This window comes from Cyanistes caeruleus, chromosome 2, assembly GCF_971803275.1.
Source record: "Cyanistes caeruleus chromosome 2, bCyaCae1.hap1.1, whole genome shotgun sequence".
In the NCBI taxonomy this organism is placed as follows: Eukaryota; Metazoa; Chordata; class Aves; order Passeriformes; family Paridae; genus Cyanistes; species Cyanistes caeruleus.
The window spans coordinates 68,595,310-68,615,540 of record NC_141702.1 but is presented as its reverse complement, the minus strand read 5'-3'; the positions used below and the strand labels follow the sequence as shown (position 1 = coordinate 68,615,540).

Here is a 20,231-nt window from a genome sequence, read left to right as displayed (position 1 = left end):
TTTACATGGTTTGCCTATGAGAGAGAGAGAGGAGAATGGGTGCTGATTTGAAAGGCTTTAGGGCTGCCCTGAGGAAAGACTAGAGAAAAGCTTGAAATATGGGGGGAGGGAAAGAAAGGTTTTCTCTTTTACCCTGTTTTATCAGAGTTGACTGAGATGATCCAGCAGTCATACAGAACAGGATGGACTCCCATGGTAATATCAGGTCAACATCTAAGATCAGTACCTCTGATCAGACTTAATGATTTGTTGACAAGTTTTCTGCTTTTTTTATTGCTACCTTACACCTATTTCTTTAAAGATTTAGCCCAACAGCTTTACTTATCTGCAGATAAATGCTCAGGAACTCTCAGGAGCTTTTGTTAATGAAATGGGAAATCTGGTGTCTTTAAAATTAATGAGTATATGAGAACTGCATCTGTTTTTATGATCATCTTGAGTAATCTTTTGCTCTCTGTATACAAATACTTGTCTCCATACATACATACATACATATGTACATACATACTCTGAATGCTTTCTGTATTGCACTGGCAATGATCAGTCCATTCTTGGTATTTTCTTTCCATGGAGACCTAACTTCTCTGTTTTTACTGTTTTCAGAAATCTGCTTGCGTAGGCCGAGGCTATTTCTTTTGGGAAAGTATAGAGGCATTTATAATTGTTTGTGTAGATATTACTAATTACCTAACTTTCACATTTGGATTTGTCTGACTTTCAAATTACTACTGCTGGCTTCTTTTTTTTTTTTTGTGACTGTAAACATGTTTGCAATGAATGCTTTTTTGTACTTTCTCTTAAAAAATATTTTTCATTTGTATTTATCTTTTAAAAAGAACTTGTTTAAGATTACTACCATTTAATCTTACAAGTATAAATTTATATTTCACTGAATAGCAGTTTTTTTGTCTGTTTTATTAAATATTCATTGTTCAACTACTAATATTTTTTTGTATTTCACTAAATTGGATAACCAAATTTGGATTGATTATTGAGTTGACACAAATACCAGAATTGTCACTACATATTTTACATATAATGCTCGATTTTGTTGCAAGGGAGTATTACCAAAACTTTCAGGGTAAAAATGCGAGCTTCCATTGGCTTCCTTGATTCAGTGGAAGTACAGAGGAGTGTTTGTTTGTAAAAAAAACAAATCCTCCATAAAAAAATCAAACAAATTGCTCCTTGACTCTACAAAAGTTGCATAGATGAAATCAAATTATATCATATTTATGGAAGATGTGTGAAATAAATCACAGAAACTCTAAATATGTGAGAAAGGAGTGATTCCTAGCACAGCCTGCAGTCCTAGTTCCCAGTTATCCAGTCAGGCTATACACAGAAATATGCAGGTGCTCCTCAGCACCACAGCAGTAATTTTCTTTGGAAACAAGAGTAAAAGATTGAAGAGGAAACCTTAGAAGCATAAAAGATAAAGAGGGAGTGCACCCTATTTCATCTCATGCTAGTTTCTACCAAAATGCAGAAAAATAATATATTTTAAGAAAGAGCTGTAGTTTTATGAAATGTATCTGAAGTGTTTTGAAGTATTTTTTGTACATTCTATCTGTGCTACTTCACAGGAAAGATTTAGTCTTAAGTCATTGTATTTCTCACTCTTTTTTAGAGTTAATTTCTTTCTGTAGTAGCTGATCATGGTGAATATTATAAATAAATTCGTACACATGAAAATTTCTTTAAAAATATTATTTGAGGCAATGTGAAGGTGCAAAATTAACCTGCACATATAATGTATGTAAAGAGTTACATAGAAAAGATAGAATGAATGAAGATTCTCTGCATTAGAAGTTAAGGCTTCCTGAGAGATGGCCTTATTGATGATAGTATTCTGTCTAAAAGATAGAAAAAGTGGAATGAATTAAAAAAGAAGAATGTCTTTATCATACCAGGAAAGGGAGAATTTTGCTTTATTTTCTAAATTTCAATTCTACAATTTGCCCAAGTGCTTGAACTCTCTCTTTAACATTTTTTCTGATTTATTCTTCTTCTGTTGCTTTTCTACTAGATTTATCTGTTAACTAACATTTCTACTAATATTTCCAGACACTAGGGACATTGCCATATTATTTTTCCATGTGTATTTTGTGTTACAGGTTGAGCATCCTCAGCGATCCAAAAAAGCAGTGTGGCATAAGCTGCTGTCTAAGCAGAGGAAAAGAGCAGTGGTGGCCTGCTTTAGAATGGCACCGTTGTATAATCTGCCAAGGTAAGAGCTGTATTCTGTTTTTCACAAGTGCACTAACTTTCATACAGAGCTGTTTGACAAGCTTAAAAGGAAAAAGAAAAGAAAAGCGGTAACTGCTAAACTACTTGGCACTGTAATTTTTTTTTGCTTTCTTTTATTAGGTTTAATTACTTTTTTTCTATCTGCTGAAAAAGTAAATTATTAAAAATTATAAATGAAAAATTATAATTTTCAATTTCTGATTTCATGTCTAATCTGGAACATTAAAAATGCAATTATTTAAGCACAGTGCAAAGTTATATATTGCTGTTATCTAAATATTACATAAAAATATAATATATATTAAAATAGTTTATATTAAAATTAAATTTACCAATGTGGAAATTTATTTTATTTATTTATTATATTTGAATTTCTTTAAAGTTTTCTTTATTATTTATTCCTAAATAATTATTACTATGTTTTAGTACCAGTTTTACAAGTTAGTGGGACAGGTTTAAATAAAACATTTTAATGTAAATTTTCTTTTTAAATGGATGCTTTGAAAGGTTTAACCATAGAAATTTTGCTTCCCTTTTAAATTATTGTTGTAATGACTGGACAGTTCTTCAAGCTAAATAAAATTCACATTTTAGAAGACCAAATCTTATTTTTAAAAGTTTACAGCTTTTGTTGTTTTGAATGTTCCTTTTTAGACATCGAGCCGTCAATCTCTTTCTTCAAGGCTATGATAAATCTTGGATTGAAACAGAAGAGCACTATTTTGAAGACAAACTGATAGAAGACTTAGCAGTACGTCTGGGTGAAAGGGTCATAGGAATGTATTAAGGATTAACATTCATCTTGTATAGTAATAATTATAAATCTGTGAAGTAGCTAAGATATCACTTAAGCTATCTCTTCCCAAAGGGATGAGCTCTAACCAAGTCACTCTGACAGCTTTTTAAAAATTGCACATGATGGAGATTCCAAAATCCCCTCTGGCTGTTTGCTCCAGGGCTTCAATAGCCTTTTATAAAGCTTTTTTCCTAAATTACATATAAGTTGCTGTTATTCCCCTATCTCTTATCTCCTGCCCTGTGGAGAACTATTCCCTACTGCTTTGCCACTAACCTTTGTGTATTTGAGGACTACATAATCCGCATTAAAGCCATTTAAGTCAAAAGGTTAGAATGCGAAACTAGAGGAATCTAGTCTTAGATCAGTCAGTTCCTTAGAAGCTGTGAGCTTCTTTGCAGAAATCTGCTTCTTCATAGAAGAATCCTCTTGTCAAGGACATGAAGATTTTTCCCAGTGGCGAAGTGTTAGAGCCATGTCTTCAGCCTTGTAAATACCTACGGTGATTTTCATTTAAGTCTGGGGTCCTCATCCTTTACAATTGTCTCACTGAAAGCTTTTTCATAGCTTGGGCTAGAGCTACTACTAGGAACTGATTAGTCCCAGGGAGGTACAACAGGACACAGTCTGAAATCACTCTTTTTATGGTAAGGAGAGCCGGCTCTCTGCAATAGAGAGAGGAAGCTAACTGTTAAATTTCTATTAGAGAAATAGTAATAATCTGCTTTTACTGCTTAAAGCTTATGCTTAAAACTAGCTATCCAAGTTGTAAACGATTTTCCAAATTAGAGTCAAAGTAGTGAAAGGGAAATCAGCAGCAATGAGCTCAACACAGAAAGACTATGGAAGTTCAATTTTGCCAGCACACATGCAGAATTAATTTCTTGTGGCATCCTTATTCTATGAACAAGCATTGTGAAAAAACAAGAGATTTCTACAAATGTTTACTTTGTATGCAGCCATTTAAACTGATATCCTTATGTACCCCAACACAAGGCAAGTGTTTTAAATAGTGAAAAAATGATTTTATTTTAGCAGTTGGGAGCATGAGTGTGCAGTGGAACAACAGAGGTCTTTGCATGTGTGCGTGTCTGTGCAGGTGTGTACATGTAAAGAAATAACCCAGCATGCTAATTTGGTGGCACTGACATGAAGGATTATCTCCTTACCTCCACAATGAACCTATATATTTGCTATGCTTATTAATAACTCCTTGCTAACCAGTAGCTTGAGTGAAAAACTGTCTCAGAGAAGACAGACTGGCCTGGCTTTTATATCATCCTTTATTAAAAAAGACCTACAGGAATTCCCTCAAACGTATGGATATGTGTGTTTCCATTGCCCTCCTGGGGAGAGATGTATTGCACCTTTCATTTGAAAGAGCACACAAAACTCCATCTGTCTTTTAAATAAATTTGCATCACATTCTTGCTGCCTTAAAGTACACTCACTCTCAGAAGGGCGAGAGTTTGAGTTTCAGCTTTGTGGAGCTGATACAAAATGCTTTGTGGACATCATGAAAGATGTGGTTGTGTTACTGGTGAAGGTTCTTCTTAGGAAAGCTATACCCTGCTTTAGCAAGGAATTAAAAGTTTATTGAACTGTCAAGGTGGAATCACAACCTAGGCTAGGGCAGCAGAACTCATCTGGAAGGTGAGAAAGAAGGAGCCTTGGGCTCTCTGATGTATTCCTGAAGGGCTGTCTGAAGTTTCTGGACTGTTCACATATCAAATAGGAAAACTAATTAGTCCAAGACCCAGAAACTATAGGCAAGAATCCTGTCCTTTAACTCTAGTTAGAGCACTGCAATCTTCTATGCCATAGTGAGTTTTTTCTCAATACTGAGAACCTTGACCATTCTTTTCTGCTAAGTGAAAATAATTTAAAGGAACAGATTCAGTTGAAGCTACTTTCTTCCTGACTTTGCCAGATCCTGGAAATTTATAGACTGGCGGTAAGAGCTTTTTCTGGGATGTGGGAATTGTGCATTTGCATCACATAAAAGCAGAGAACTGAACTTACACTTGCAGCTTTGTTCTGTCTTCTGTCCTTAAGTCTATTATACAAGTGTGGTACTCCTTCTATTTGTGAAATTAAAGGAGAAAAGTATACACTTGTGCTCTTTTTGAGAAGCTTAATTGTGCTGATTCTTAATTCTGATTCAACAAATCAAGTCTCTGAGGGAAATAGATTTTTGATGTTTGATGTTAGCATCATGAGGTATTCAACACTATTGAAAAATGCTTCTGCTTAAGTAAATGGGTTATATGAACACTTAAGCTTATTTGACATAATTGTTGATTTGTTATACTGGTAGATGTTAGTGGACATAATAGCTTGCGAGAACAATATGTTAAATAGAAATTTAGATTACATAAAATAGTAATAATGCAATTAGATTATATAAAGTAATATTTTTTAAGTCTTCAAGATTTAGAAATAGCAGCTAAAACTTAGCCAACTTATTTGTTTTACCCTCTTATGTTACATTCAGGTAAAGCTTTTTGTTTTACACTTAAATAATTATGTATATTTATGTTAATTCATAACTCATAATTAATTCATAATTAATTCAGTGTCTCAAGACACTGAAAATTAAGCATACTTATTTCCCAGAAATGTCAGAAAATCATTGATTGTAGTGTTCATGCTGTGCTTAATAATGAGTTCTACTTAACTCAGTCATTGGTGAATTTGATCCTCCATTTAATTTCAATAAATCTGTGTAAACTAGTGACACATTAACACAACTTGTGCCCTTTTGTTTCTTCAGTTTTTATAGCATTAGGGAGATATTCTGGTTGATAACATTATGAAGTACAGAACTTCCAGTTAATCAAAGAGAAAGGTCAGCCTTCTAAATGAGATTGAAATAAAGAGCAGAGGAAGACATCCATAATTATTCTGGTCTTGTTATTGATACTGTAAATATTATCACATACTGAAAAATATGAAATGAACCTTGTATGGCCATCATGGAGTGGCATATGAAACGGCCATCGTGCATAGACATCAACTGAAGGGAATTCTCAGCTGCAACCTGTCATGTTTGGTACAGCTGTGTGGGAAAGGTGGACTTCACAGGCACACAGAAATAGTAGTATTCAAAGACATCTATTAGCATTCCCACAGGAATCTGTTTGGCACGTGAAACTTGTTTTCTTAATAGACAACAATCCATTTTCCTTGTATCTCTGAAGTAGCCAACCCATCCTTATTGCTTAACAGATAACTTATGGCAGTATAATAATGTATTACTCAAATGGAATTCTTCTTGTCTGTATTTTGGTGTATAGTGGTAGATAAAAACAAGGAGGAAGAGTGGGCGTATTTTATGCAATCAATTTTCTTTGAGCTACCAGTTTCTTCATAGAAAAAAGTGTCTGAATGAAGCAATTTTGTTAAGAACTTGACAGGCAAAACTTACTGAAATGTCTTTTAGCAAATGGTAAGAAATCAAAGGACTTTAGAGATTTGTATAGATACTTTTTAGACCACTGCTTTGGTCATTCATTATAGTACTTAGGACTACATTTTTCTTTCAAAGAAAGCCAACTAGAGCTGTCCAAAACTGAAAGCAGTATAACCACATGAAAAGAGAACCTTCTTTATGCATTTATGTATTTATATTATAGAATCATATATAATGTTTTTTGTACATTATTGATTTGTTATCTCCTAAAATTATACATCCTGCCAACATTTCTGTTGTTGGTAGATAGAGGTGCTTGTGTCTAAAACTGTTGGTAAGCTTCAGGTTTGGATTTCTTCTCCCTCAAAGTCTCTCAGAGTTTCTTATTCAACATTATACCTAACATGGATTAGAAACAGGATTCTCGTTTTTATCTGATGGAGCTGGTTAACATAGCAACAGACAGTATAATAGTAAATGGTGGCATCTGGTTACTGCTAGTTCTGGATAAGAGAGTAAAAGATTGAAGTTATTTTCAGAAACTAGGGAAGAGGGTTGAGTTTTATGAGGAGAGGAAACCCAAAGCTTTGCAAGTGGTATCATCTGTGTAAATCATCATGGTCGTAAACACAGTTGGGGTTCAGTTTCTTAATACTTTGCTTGGAAGTTGCTTCCTCCTGGTTGTCCAAATCAAAAACACATATGTTAATATTTAATGTTTAGTAAATTGTACAGAGTAAAACATTGTTCACTATGGATAGATAATTGAATATACTTTTAAAATCTCTTTTTCTTCCCCTAAAGAAACCTGGAGAGGAACCACCAGAAGAAGATGAAAGCCTTAAAAGAGTTGATCCTTTACATCAACTTATTCTGCTATTCAGTCGAACAGCCTTGACTGAAAAATGGTAGGGATGGTGTGAGAGACTACAGAGTGTATGCAGATTTTCAGATTACTCCTGTATTTGACGTCATATAAGTCTCTTTTCAAGTGAGATTGCATAAGCTAGGCCAAAATGTGCGTATGACCATACGGTGAGTTTGAGTTACACTCAAACCTCTTTAGCTTGGGGTATGTAAAGAGATTTTAACATGACTTTTTCATAGTTATGAATGTTGTGTTCGGGGCTCACTACTCCTCTGTCTTCTGTGTATGTTCCCTATTGACAGTTACATTCTGAATATAAAATATATTCTAAGTCAAATTAAAAATTAACTATATTCACTTCACTGGAATGTGTTTATGAATTTGTGAATACTGTGTTTGCAGCTTGCTATACTGTCCATTTCTATATGTTAATCAAGTCTTCATTTTTCAAAAATACTCTTGTAATTATTTATGAGCATAGAAATTATTTAAAAATATTTTTAAGAAGTTTAAAAATATTTTTGCAATTCAGTTCTTCCATAATGACTCTAATCTTCCTCATTTTACTTCTCCTCTCTCTATTAACCAGTAAATTGGAAGAAGATTTCCTGTATATGGCTTATGCTGACATTATGGCAAAGGTAACTTGTTTGATACCTACTGCTTATTTTGTGTTTTAATTAAGTTAGTGAAGAAGATCAAGAGAAATAATATGTAAGGTGTTATCAGTAAATTGCAAGTTATCAACAAATGTTTTCTTTCTGCATGATATCAGAGCTGCCATGATGAAGAAGATGATGATGGTGAAGAAGAAGTGAAGAGCTTTGAAGTAAGATTATACTTGTTTTGTTTTTCATGTCGTGTTAGACGTTTTTTCATAGCTTCCAGCTGACATTTATGTTTTTTGGTTCATGGCTTACTGCAGCTTATTATGCCAGTGAACTGCATGTCACAAGCTGGATATGGCAGATATGAGTCCCCAGATTAATATTAGTAAAGAAAACCATGCACAGTATTACATAATATGAGATTAAATAGAGAACAGTTTAGTGGATCTTACATATTTATCTCATTTAACTTTAACTTTTTAGTTAGGTATTACTGAAAGCAATTTATTTTATTATAAAATAATAAATAATAATGAAATAATATTTATATATTTTATTTTATTCTAAAAGTCTGTTAATAAGAAACGGTATCTTTTAAACTATTCTGCCTTACCTTTAGTTTTGTTTTTTAAAATACTATAATACTACTTTTTGCAGTCATTATTTACATTCAGTACCAGCAATTCATACAGCAGTTTTATGTTCACATATATGTTAGTGTTTCTTAATAAAATGTGAACTTCTGTTCATCAGTACTGCTAAGATATTTTGCTTGTGTTGAGAATAGGAAATCTATATTTATTGCTTTTTAATGTTGAGTTTTTAGTGATCCTCTCTGTTTGATATACATATGAGTTGATGACAAGTGTAAGAGTTGAGTCCTTGTATGTGCTTGGTCTGGGATCTGTCTCTCTTTTTCCATTAATAAAATTGGGTTTGCAAGAAATTTGTCTCTTCTGAGGGGCACTGAGGGAATTAGCTCTTTAATATTTTTAATTATTTAATGTGTTTTGTCATATTACAATTCTGACATTAAATGGATGTCTCTTTTGTCTTTCAAATCAATTAGTATTTATATTTCATATCTCTACTAAAACACAGAAACATGAAATGAACACTTAGTATTTCTTTAAAAAAAAATCTAAATATACTGATTCATTTGCTGGAAAAATATCTGTGCTGTTCCGATTGTTGAGGAGTGGTTGGGGTCATGTTTACATTTACTCCATTGTTTTATAGACATAGACATGTTCTATATGTTTTCTACATGTTGCTGCATGATATAGCACTGAATTATTTAAGTACATATACTCTAGTTTACTGTATAAGGATATCAGAAAGAATATCAATACTAAATTATTTTCAACCACTCAGAAGTCCAGTTGAGTTACAAGTAATATACTCATATAAATTCTTGTTTTTTGGTAAATATCTCAGTATGAACCAAAATTTCAATGGGTTTTTCTGATTTTTTTTTTTTATTCTTTTCCTCTGGCAATGCAGTATATGACTTACCATTGACAAAGAATATTCATTCCTATAGGCTCTTATCATTTCGCCTGTACATGCTTGTTTGATATGAAAAGCCTCATGCTTATAGATATGAAAATTGTTAAATAGGAAGTCACTGAGGTGTATGAAAAAATTTTATCTGTAAGGAATTTGTTAGTGCTCCTTACTGAAATTATAATGGGTTCTTTGTTCAGCATTCATATTTTTGTCTTGAGAGAAGATCCTATTCATTTGTTTCTCTTTATTATTTTTCCTGTACCTGTGAAACTTGTGTTTAAATAATGTATTTATGTGTTCAAAAGACAATTTTGTGTATGTATTTGGTCAGTCACCTGCAGAAAAAAATTTTGGACGTCTTTTTCTTATTACTATTTCGCTTCTTGTCCTTGCCCTTCCTTAAGGTGACAGGATCACAACGCAGCAAGGTAAAACAAAAAAAATATGTGTGTATTTGTCTGGGTCTAATTCTGTGATTTTTCAGGCCCAACATCTCGGATAAGTTCAACTAAAGGGTCTTGAAATCATTTTTAACATTTCAGTTCCAGCATGACATCTCTACCAAACCCTTTTTGTGCGCAAGCTCTTTAAAGATTTCAGGAATTATTTGTGCAGAATATGCCATGTAAAATTGTGATACTGTTTTGGGGAAGACAAAGTGTCGTTTGGCTTGTTCATGTTGTTTTGCTGTTCATGCCTTTTGTGCATCAGTTATCTTCTACCTGGTTATAACTTAAGTTGAATTATTAAAACAACTTATTTGGTTATTGAGGGAAAGTAGTTGAATTTTTTTCTGTATCTTAGCAGACACACATTTCTGATATCACAGTAGAATTCCATTTCCAATGTTTTCCACAGAAAGAGTATCAATCATAACTCATGTCTGATTCAGATCCTTTGGAGCTGAGTCCTTAGCCTTCATCATTATAGTATTTGACCAAAATACTCCTTAGATACTCCTTACCTTGGATGATTCCTAGTTCTTCCATGTTTTCTTTAAGAACATAGAGGCAATAGCTCTGAAACTTCAGTGTTAATTTTTTTATTAGCTCAGTTTCTTACATGGCCTTTTGTTTCTCATCATGAAAGCCTCACCATTTGTTTCTGGAAGGTGTCCCATGGCTATGCAGCAGACTACTTGCCTGCTTCATGCAGGTAGAAATCTCAATTCCCACTTTTGGCTCAAGCCACTTGCTGGTAGTGCTGCAAGGCTGATATTCTGGGAGAAGATAAAATGTATGGAGTAGCTATTTTTTGTTTCTGAGCTGTTTTAATACAGTTATTTGTGCTGTGGCTAGTGACAGCTAGATTAAGTCAAGATGACTTGCTTGAGATTTGAAAGGCATAGATTTAGCTAATGGTCAGACTTCAGTCAGTAACTTCAAATTTCATTTCCTATGGCAATGTAGGGAAACGAATGCAACCTTCTCCATGGGAAAGAGCAAGATGATTTTGGTATTTTTTTTGCTAGCCTTCTATTAACATTCAGACCACAAAAGAGAGAGGCTCCCATGCATCTGTGGGAAGAGAAGATGCATTTCGGGGTAAACTTTACTCTTACTCCAAAAATTTGCACAGGTCTGTTCCACCTTCAGATGGAGTCATTATAAGTCATTATCCTGGAAGATGAATGTGCTCACAAAAAGTTATTTAAAAGGTATTGTAATTGCTACAAACACAAAGTACATATTAAAAAAAAACCAAAGAAAACATATAAGCAATCTAATAATATATTTTTTTCTTTTTTAATTCCAATAATTCAGCTATTCAAATAGTACATATCTATCACTCTGCTTACCTGGTTACCATACACTAAATCTTATATGCTCCATAGAAAATTTTTTCCTGCTGACTGTAAAGTATTATAAAAGGGAAGAAAAAGTGCAACAAGAAATAACCCTTGCTTTCTTCATATATGGCATTAATCAGTTGTGCAGATGTGAAGCTGTACATACCAGCTGTGTGTGTGCTTGTGTGTGCATTTGTGTGTTTCTTTCTGTCTGGCAATCAAACTTCAGTGTTGAAGGCAGTTCTTTTATTCTATCCTGTGTGTGCATGTGAAAAGAGAGACTGTTGAATTTTTATGGGGATAAAAGTCTAGTGCTCCTCTAGAATTTAAGTGTGTGGTGTTTGAAGTCTCGAATCCTTTCACAGTCAGAGCATTGGAGACATTTGGGCAAGTTTAGAATGTGGTGAAAATGCTGAGTATATTTTATTGACAGTTCTCTTGCCCATATCTCATACAGTGTAGTCTCATTTTTGTACAATTATGGGTTAATAGTATGAACAATAGGGATGTGATAATAATGTTCCCTGTATGTTAGCATGTTCCTGTCAGTATTTACCTGCTAGTATTTGTTTTGGGTTATTACAGTTGTCTTTGCCCCTTCCCCTTTGTCTCTAAGATAACTTTTTGTCATATTGAACACCTGCTCAATTGTCTCCCTTTAAAGTTGGTGTCACTGTCGCCTTTCATTCTATCTGTTAGGAAATTCTTTCAATCAAACTGTTTCACCAGCTGAATGCAAATAATTTTCTGCATTTGAGTCACTCCTACATATTAATGTACCCTAAATACGTGTAGGATGGGAACTCAAAGAAAGAGTCAAATTTAGCTTAAATTTTTAAATTCATTCATATTAAATTGATTTAAATTGACTCTTCACAAGAAGAAAAGAAGTGGGGGAAATAGAGCTTCATATGTCAGTTCTTTCCATTCCTTTTACTGGTAGCAAATTTGTTGATAGACTTCTGTATGCACAAGTTTATTAACTAAATGATAGATTGTGCTGTCACTTACCTCAGACAAAAAAATTCAAGTTTCTGTACATACAAATAATGCAACCTCATAAGGCTCCAGCCCTTTGAAGATGGTACTTGTCTCATACTGTCACAAGTCCTGAATAAACCACTGAATGTCCCTATACCACATATTTACAATAAGTAACTATTTATTATATGAATTAAGATCAGACTCAATATTCAATATATCAATTCTAAGAAAGTAAACATTCCAGTCACTATGTAGAAATGTGTTTTCCATCAGTTTTTCCTACATGTAATGGTTTGTATAGAACCCAATACATGGTTTCACTCTCTACACTACAGAATACATTACTTCATAGAATAGTTTGGGTTGGAAAGGACCTTTAGAGGTCCTTGAGTCCAAACCCCTTGCAAAAAGCAGTGATGCATCAATGATGAAGTCCAAAATGAATGATTTAGGAAAAATTCAATTTTACTTACAGAGGATAAACCAGCACATATTGAACTTAAAGGATTAAAGTATATGTAAAGATGCATATATAAAAAGATACAGAAGTGTTATGCATGAGTACTTGATATTTTAATTACATAGCTTATACTTATGCATTCCTGACATTGAAAGGAACAGATGTTTTGCCAGTGTAAGTCTTGCCTAATAGGATTTGTTCTCTGGACTAAAAGAAGTCTTGAAAAGTATAAAATATGAAGATAATTCAAATGAGAAGCATTCATCTTCTAATTGCTGAGTTGAAAGCAATTTCTGTACTTTACATATTTTTGTTTATTCTCTTTAACTTAATTTCATGATTTTGTATTTAAAAAAGAAAGAAAAAAAAGAACACTCTGTGAAAGTAGGATCTTATGCCAGAAGTCTGTGTTTTGGAGCTTAGTGGTGGCAGCAAATAAACCTCTCCATATCTTAGCTCCAGGGGAGACTCCAAGAATCAGTCTCTGTATGCATTACAAGAAAATGTAAGAATTTCAGTGACACAGTTGTCAGTTAAATCTTCTCTAGTTTTTGCAAGTTTGTTGACTACAAATTCAGACTAAAACTTGTGGTTTTGCCCGATATATTTTGGCCTATGATTGCTCATAATGATTTAAAACCCAAAAACCAAATGAAGTAGAAAATATTTGGGTCTCTGCTTTCCAAGAGTAAGATTCAAAAGTTCCCTTGGTTTGGTAGGTTGCTGGAAAAAGCCCAAAATAAGAGAATACATGTATGTACACTTACAAGTGGTCATTTTTTTCCTATACCAGTGGAAAACATCCAAGATAAAATAGAGTTGTTCTTCACTGAGGATCTCTTTTGTTTTGGGGTGTGTTTCTTCTTTTGTTTTGTTTTGTAGTCTGTGGGGGTTTTTTGGCTTTGGTTTTTGGTGGGTTTTTTTTTAATTCTGTTCAATTATTTTAAATGTTTCATTTAGTGAAGTATTTTTGCTATTGTAGTGATGGTTTGGTGAATGACAGAAAGCTCAAATTATTGGCTAATTATTTGGTAGTTTTCTTGACTTCAGCTGTGGATAAAATGCAAAAAGCTGAAACTGGTAGCACAGATATCAGTGTAAACAGTAGGCACATCTTAGAGAAATGGGGATAAACTTGCTGATTTAGTATACATCATAGGCAATGGGTGGCCCACTTCATGTAAGTGCTGCCATCACATAGATATTTATATATATGTATTCACTTGGCATGGAGAAAGCAACAGTGAAAATGAATTGTGAAGCTGAGGAAGGAACCGTTAGCTTTGTGAGATATCATCAAAGAATGGTTGCTTTTAAAAGAAATGCTTGTGGTATTTTATTTGTGGATTGGTTTGTTTGGTTGGTTTTGGTTTTCTTTTTTGGTCTCTTGTTACTAATATCCTAGACATCTTGATTTCCATGGGAAATGCCACTTCTCTCATTTTAAGCTGTTTGGCAGTGCCTCTTCCTGCTGTTCTTCTATGCTGCCATTGCAAGAAGTTAGTCTGTACATTATGCAGATACATCCATACTGTAAGCATTCTTATAAATCTTCGATATTCGTATCAAAAAATTGCACAATGAAAGTAGTTCATGTGGTGTTAGACTTGTGAATAGTAAATTTTGCAATGAAAGAAAGATGAAAGTGTTTGGTCTAAAACTAAAAGTATCTAGAAATAGGAAGTCATTTTTAAGAAAAGGAAGGCTGATCAATTTTCAGTGGCTTCTGAAGCAAATGAAAATATTTTATTGTAGCTACACTGGACCTGTGATGTCATGGCTTTCTGGTGGTTTGTGTGTGTGGTGCGTGCGTGTGTGCGTGTGTGTGTGTTTCTGTTTTGTTTTTGTTAATCTCCCAGGAAGAGGTTTAAACATGAAGGCAAAACTTTCAAACCCTAGCATGGCTAAATACAAAGCAACGCTGCCATTTTTTTTTCCTTTTTCTGCCTCCATCTAGATCTGTCACTTAATTTAAAGCAAAAAGAAAGATACAATTTAACCACAGGAGAGCTAGTAGTGTGAAAAAAAAAACCCTGATGAATTTTGTTTCCGCAGCACGATATTATCAAAGATTTAAGAAACAAATTTGCCAGCCTCGGCGAGAACTCTCTGGTAACAGCATAAATGTCTGTGTTGGTTTGCTTTTGAGTTAAAGGTTTATTTTTCATTCATTTGAACATATTTCTCTTTTTTACCTCTTCTTTTTTAATTTATTACTCATACCCTCTATTTAGCAAGCCTTCATTTTTTAAACCTCTTCCATCTTCCAATGTATTTTTTCCGTAACTTGGATGGAAAGTTTATGGCAGCAAAGCTGTCATTCTGGCTACTTCTGCTGCAGCTGTTCCTGCTTTTAGGTCATACATGTTTTGGGCGTTGTGTTTTTGGACATGATACTAACTGACTGTGTCATGTTCCTTTTGAGTAAGCTTTTTACCACGCCATCTGATGGACTCACTGTCATAGGGCTCTATGCAACTTCCATTTTGCAACTTATACTGCTTAGTCATCCTCAATTCTCCAGCAAACTTCAATTAACCTGATGAAAGTTGAAACTCATCTGGAATTAACTGTGCCTTTATGTTTGCTCTTTATGCTCTTTATGTTTTCGGTAGTAGTTTAAATTACAAAAAAGAAACTTCACCATTGCTCAAGCAACGCCATGCAGTATTGTTTGTTGCCGCTAGAGAATACAAAATATAAAAGCACAGTGTATTCTATCAAATATTCTGTTAGTAGGGGGGCAATCTATATTGTAATATAATGATATGCTTTGAAAAAAATTCTGAGATGCTTCTTTTACTCTGGTATTCAGCAACAACTTGCAACTCAAGAGCCACATACTGAGCAGTATGAAGTTATGGTCACACTATAGAAGATTATTAAGAGTATGAACTGTTGCACAAAAACACAGCACAAAAGTGCAAGTTTGATACATGCAGTATATATAATGAACATGGGCTTTGAACTAACGTAACAATTCACAATTGAAATGACTCTTTCCGGATAAACTGCTAAAAGCATATTAAAGAAAAATACCAAGTGGAGATTAATACTTGAACCTGTTAATTATTTGTTCAATAGCATCGTATGTATTAAAATGGTTCATGATGTTGCCATAGAGCCCATATACTAAGAGAAAACCAAGAGCCTTTGGAGGATTGATAGTAACTCAAATCTCATGTTGAATGACCGGAATTTTTATTCAGGAAAAAGAAATGGAAAAGCAAAAACTTCTGTATCAACAAGCCAGACTGCATGATCGAGGTGCTGCTGAAATGGTTCTGCAGACAATCAGTGCAAGTAAAGGTAAGGTTTTGGTGTGTAGATTAAATTTTAAATCTTGTTTCTAATGAACTTTGAAGTGATTTTATTTCTGATTGGGGGAAACATGCAGATGTTTGGCTTTAAGGTTTGCTTTCAAAATTTCAAAATTTTTGACACCTAATCCAGAAAAGTACAATGAGTAATTTTCATGAGACTATTTTTTTCTTTTGTAGTTATAATTAATTTTTCTACTGCTAAATTTGAACATGTGTGAAGTACATCATAGCTTTAGCAGCACTGAATGACAAATTGGCCCTCGAAGTCTGGAATGTGTACAGTTCTGAAGTGGTGTGGACTTAAGTCCTTTAGTTATTTCCTAGTCTCCAAATACCTGCTTTGTTGGTGTACTTCAATAAAACATTTCAGAAGTTTAAATTATGCTTTTGTCCCCTAGATGCCATCGTATTCTAAGGTTTTTTTAGGCTTTCATTTTTTTTCTTTTTTGATTTTTTTCAACAACAGTGATGTTTTAAAAATTCCTGATTACAAATTTTGTTTACTGTAGTCAAATGCTTGGGTCACTGCCATTTTCTGAAGAAACCAGAAGAAAATATCCAGAGAGTGGCACACTTAAATTCAAAAGCTAGCTTATCATTGTGAGCCTTTAATTCAACTGTTGGATGCTCTAGTGATTGAAACATGATTTCTATTCACCAAACTCAGTTATTCCTGCCTTATATCTTGCTTCTTCTGTGTACTTTATATGCTTTACACTATGTAAGCACTTGTGAAGAAATTAAGGAAAAATAGGTCAGTTTTGCAATTAATTGAACAGATAAATTAATTAATAAAGAATTTTTAATTTTATATATGATGCAAAAATATATTTTAAAATATTTTTAAGGTGAGATGGGGCCAATGGTTGCAGCTACCCTAAAGCTAGGAATTGCCATCTTAAATGGAGGAAATTCTACTGTTCAACAGGTAAGGTACAAGTTTCTTCTACCCATTTTAGCCAGTATAGGTCTTTATACCATGGTCATAATCACTAATAATGACCAACTATGTAGCGTGACTATTTATCACACACTGTTTATCCTCTTACTCTTGTTTGCAGAATAAAATAGTATACAAAAATACCTAGTTTGGTGGGTATTTGTTATTTGTTTACAAGGCTAAAAGAGATTTGTTTTACTCTTCAGGTGTAAGAGGGAAATTTTATGTTGTATAATTTACTTCTGTAGGAATTCTTTGGAACAGAGGGCTTTCTTGGGAGATAGCCATTGTCCTATAGCCAGAAGAGCAAAATTGCTGACCCCAGTCTTCACCAAAAAGAATGATACACAACTTCAGAAGTCCTTAGCTTAGGCAATGGAGACTCTTGCTGATAAAAGCAGAAAAAACCTTGAATAACTAATCCATCATAAGATAATTTGTTGCCCAATAAGTCTGATATGTTAAAAGAATCCTGCACTGCTGAAGTTAAGAGGCTGACATAGGATACATTCAGTGTTCTGTACTAGTTGAAGATTCCTGTGTTGGGAAGGGTTTATACCTGCCGTTACTAAATTATTGTAGTACAGTTTAAAGATTACGGACAACTGGGAACAATTAAGGTCCCAACTGAAGCAGCTGAATGCTGAAGAATAAAGTTCTTTCCAGGAGCTGTCATTGCCAGAAATTGACATGAAAAACTACAAGCAGTGCAAAAATTATTTGCTTGAATCACTGCCACTTCTATGTGATGTTCTGATATTAAATTAGGAAAGTAAAAACTTGTAATCCTCCAATCTATTTTTAAAAATTATTTGTTAAAGTCTTAACAAATCACAGTGCAGGAAACACTTAGTATTTTTGCATTGATAGAAATGCAACTAGTCTAAGCTACATACTTATAACATAAAAACATCAGTAATACAGTTAGAATTCTTGTTTTCTCAGTTGCCTCAGTTCTACCTGTTTTTTCTGGTGTTATGCTCAACTTTCCAATTTTCCTTTAGGTCCTAAGATCAACTCTTCAATTTTCCTTGGGAAAAATGGTATGGGTGGGGGGAGAAGAACAGTAGTGGTTTTGAAAAGTCATTATCATTATACTCTTTTAGAGTTCTTTGCTTTGATTGGTATAATGTTGACTGGGGTCAATTATTTTTCTGTAATTTTGGGTCTACTTGGGTTTACACAAATATGTTTTGCTAATGTTGTCTGCTTATGTGCTTTCCATTTTGGAGGTCACTTATTATCCAGTTTTTCTATTTTTTTTGCAAAAATAGTTTCATTTCATTCTCAACATGAATTCTTTTAGCTTTCCTACTAAGATTGACCTGTTCCATTATGGGTTTTCTTCACAGCTGAGAGCTCTGGTATCATCCTGTATCTTTACTCAACAAGGCATTGCATTCTAGAGTCACAGCTCACTCATTAAATTCTTGGTATTGCAATCTGTTTTCAAATAGTTATTACACCTTATAATAAAGCAAAATTTATATTTTTTTTTAAATATCCTCAAGTTACTGCTAAAGGGCTGTTGCAGCTAAAATAATTTAAAACAAACTGAGGTTATGAGAAGCCCCATCTGGTGTTGAAACAATAGTGTCAACACATATTTTTAGCCCAGTAGTGGCAAGATTGCATTTATATTGAACTCTAAATTCTTCTGGCTGTGTTGTCTTTAGTTACTATCTTTATTTTCTGTGGTTTAGGAAGGCGTAACGAAAATGTATGACCTTTTCTATAAAGTACATGAGAATTAAAATGTTCTTTTTGATTTTGGTTTGAAGGCTCTTAAATATTAGGGATATTTTTAAACAGCAATATCATTAACAGTATTGAATCCATATAGTCTTAAGCTACCAGCTTATCACATAGCTAGGTATCACTAAGATAGATATCACTAGGTATCATTAAACTAGGTTATCAAATAATATGAATATTAATTCTCTGTGTAAATTATTGTATTATATATTATAATAAATTATATCTGTGTTTGCTGCAGAAAATGCTTGACTACCTCAAAGATAAAAAGGATGTGGGGTTCTTTCAGAGCCTTGCTGGTCTTATGCAGTCCTGTAGGTAAGAAAGTATTGACTTGAAAAATTCATTATTTTGCATTTATATTTTATTCCACACAATCTGTAGTACTGGAATGATCCTGTTCTTGTAAACAGTGCTTGGGGATTGTAACATGCTAGATTTGTGTTAAAGGACAGGGTGGTGCTTGTGATGTGAAAATCTTTGTGGTATGGATCTACTTTTGTAAGAAAGCTCTTTTCAAAAATATCTATGGAGTTTGAGTCTACCTGAGATATGGCAGAAAACAACTCCAGAGTAAGGAGTATTGCTTAAGGAATGCTTAAGGAAGTTAAGGCAAATCCTTAACTCTGGAGGTATCCAATAGTCCTGCTAATGATCAGTGTTAAAGTAATCATAAAGATTTTGGGAAAACTGAACTTTTTCTAGGATTATTCATAGGACTGAGATGTCAGAAAAAGCAAAGGAATATCTAATTACATATTAATGAATTTTGATTAATTGAGGTGATTCTATGACTTTTTGTCCATTCATGCTTATTTATGATTTACATTGATTTCATATATAAATGTATGTGTTTAAATGTTTTATATGTGATTTATTTCTAAGAACAAACCATATTAGTAAATGATGTATTAATGAATATAAAACATAGGACTAAAAGGGGATCCCTGGGTTAGGTGATTCAGTCTTGTTATGTCCAGGCTATCACATTATGTATTCTTTTCTTAATTATGAATTCTTTTTTCTTTATGCTGTCTGTGGCCAAGTTACATTTTGAAATCAGTGAGGTTTCTTGCCAGCAGTGGTGCTGTCATAGTTCCATGTCCATCCAACTTTTATAACCATTTTTGCTTTGGAACAAAAGTTATCCCTGGCCATCTGACGTGCCAAGCCCTGAAAGGCAGAACCTTGCAGGTTCACAGATGAAATATGTGAGATATATGCTCCATAAATCTGGTTAGTTAAATACATATTCCCTTTTGGCAGCTTCAGTTTTTCAGAACGTGGAGGGAGGGAAGCAGCAAGTCGAACTAATGATGACAGTTTCTTAATGGACCTTGCTGCTTGGTACGAACTGGTCTATAATAAAAAAAGTAATCAATAACTTGACTTCTTTATAGCACCTAAAAATGAGCATGTTATCATAAATGCATACTTTTTTGTTTGGTCAGTCATACAGAGCTGAATTCTGTGGTCACTTTCAGGGCAAAAACAGGTTAAGGCTGTTGAGCTGAGATTTGTAATCTCAGACACATAT

General features: G+C 33.6%; 1 protein-coding gene across 10 annotated transcripts in view; it reads left to right on the top strand.

Moving 5' to 3' along the window:
* The window catches only part of RYR2 (ryanodine receptor 2), a 378,221-nt gene that overhangs the window by 314,521 nt on the left and 43,469 nt on the right, over positions 1–20,231 (top strand). For 3 of the 10 annotated variants that reach the window (XM_086877706.1, XM_086877705.1, XM_086877704.1), the window contains 10 exons: positions 604–640; positions 2,119–2,230; positions 2,905–3,001; positions 7,263–7,366; positions 7,916–7,967; positions 8,102–8,155; positions 9,848–9,871; positions 15,886–15,985; positions 16,848–16,927; positions 18,936–19,012. In XM_086877706.1, coding sequence (XP_086733832.1) covers positions 604–640; positions 2,119–2,230; positions 2,905–3,001; positions 7,263–7,366; positions 7,916–7,967; positions 8,102–8,155; positions 9,848–9,871; positions 15,886–15,985; positions 16,848–16,927; positions 18,936–19,012 — 737 coding nt within the window. Of the gene's footprint in view, positions 1–603; positions 641–2,117; positions 2,231–2,904; positions 3,002–7,262; positions 7,367–7,915; positions 7,968–8,101; positions 8,156–9,847; positions 9,872–15,885; positions 15,986–16,847; positions 16,928–18,935; positions 19,013–20,231 lie in introns of all 10 variants that reach the window. The other 7 variants (XM_086877715.1, XM_086877711.1, XM_086877710.1 and 4 more) reach the window with 3 other exon arrangements.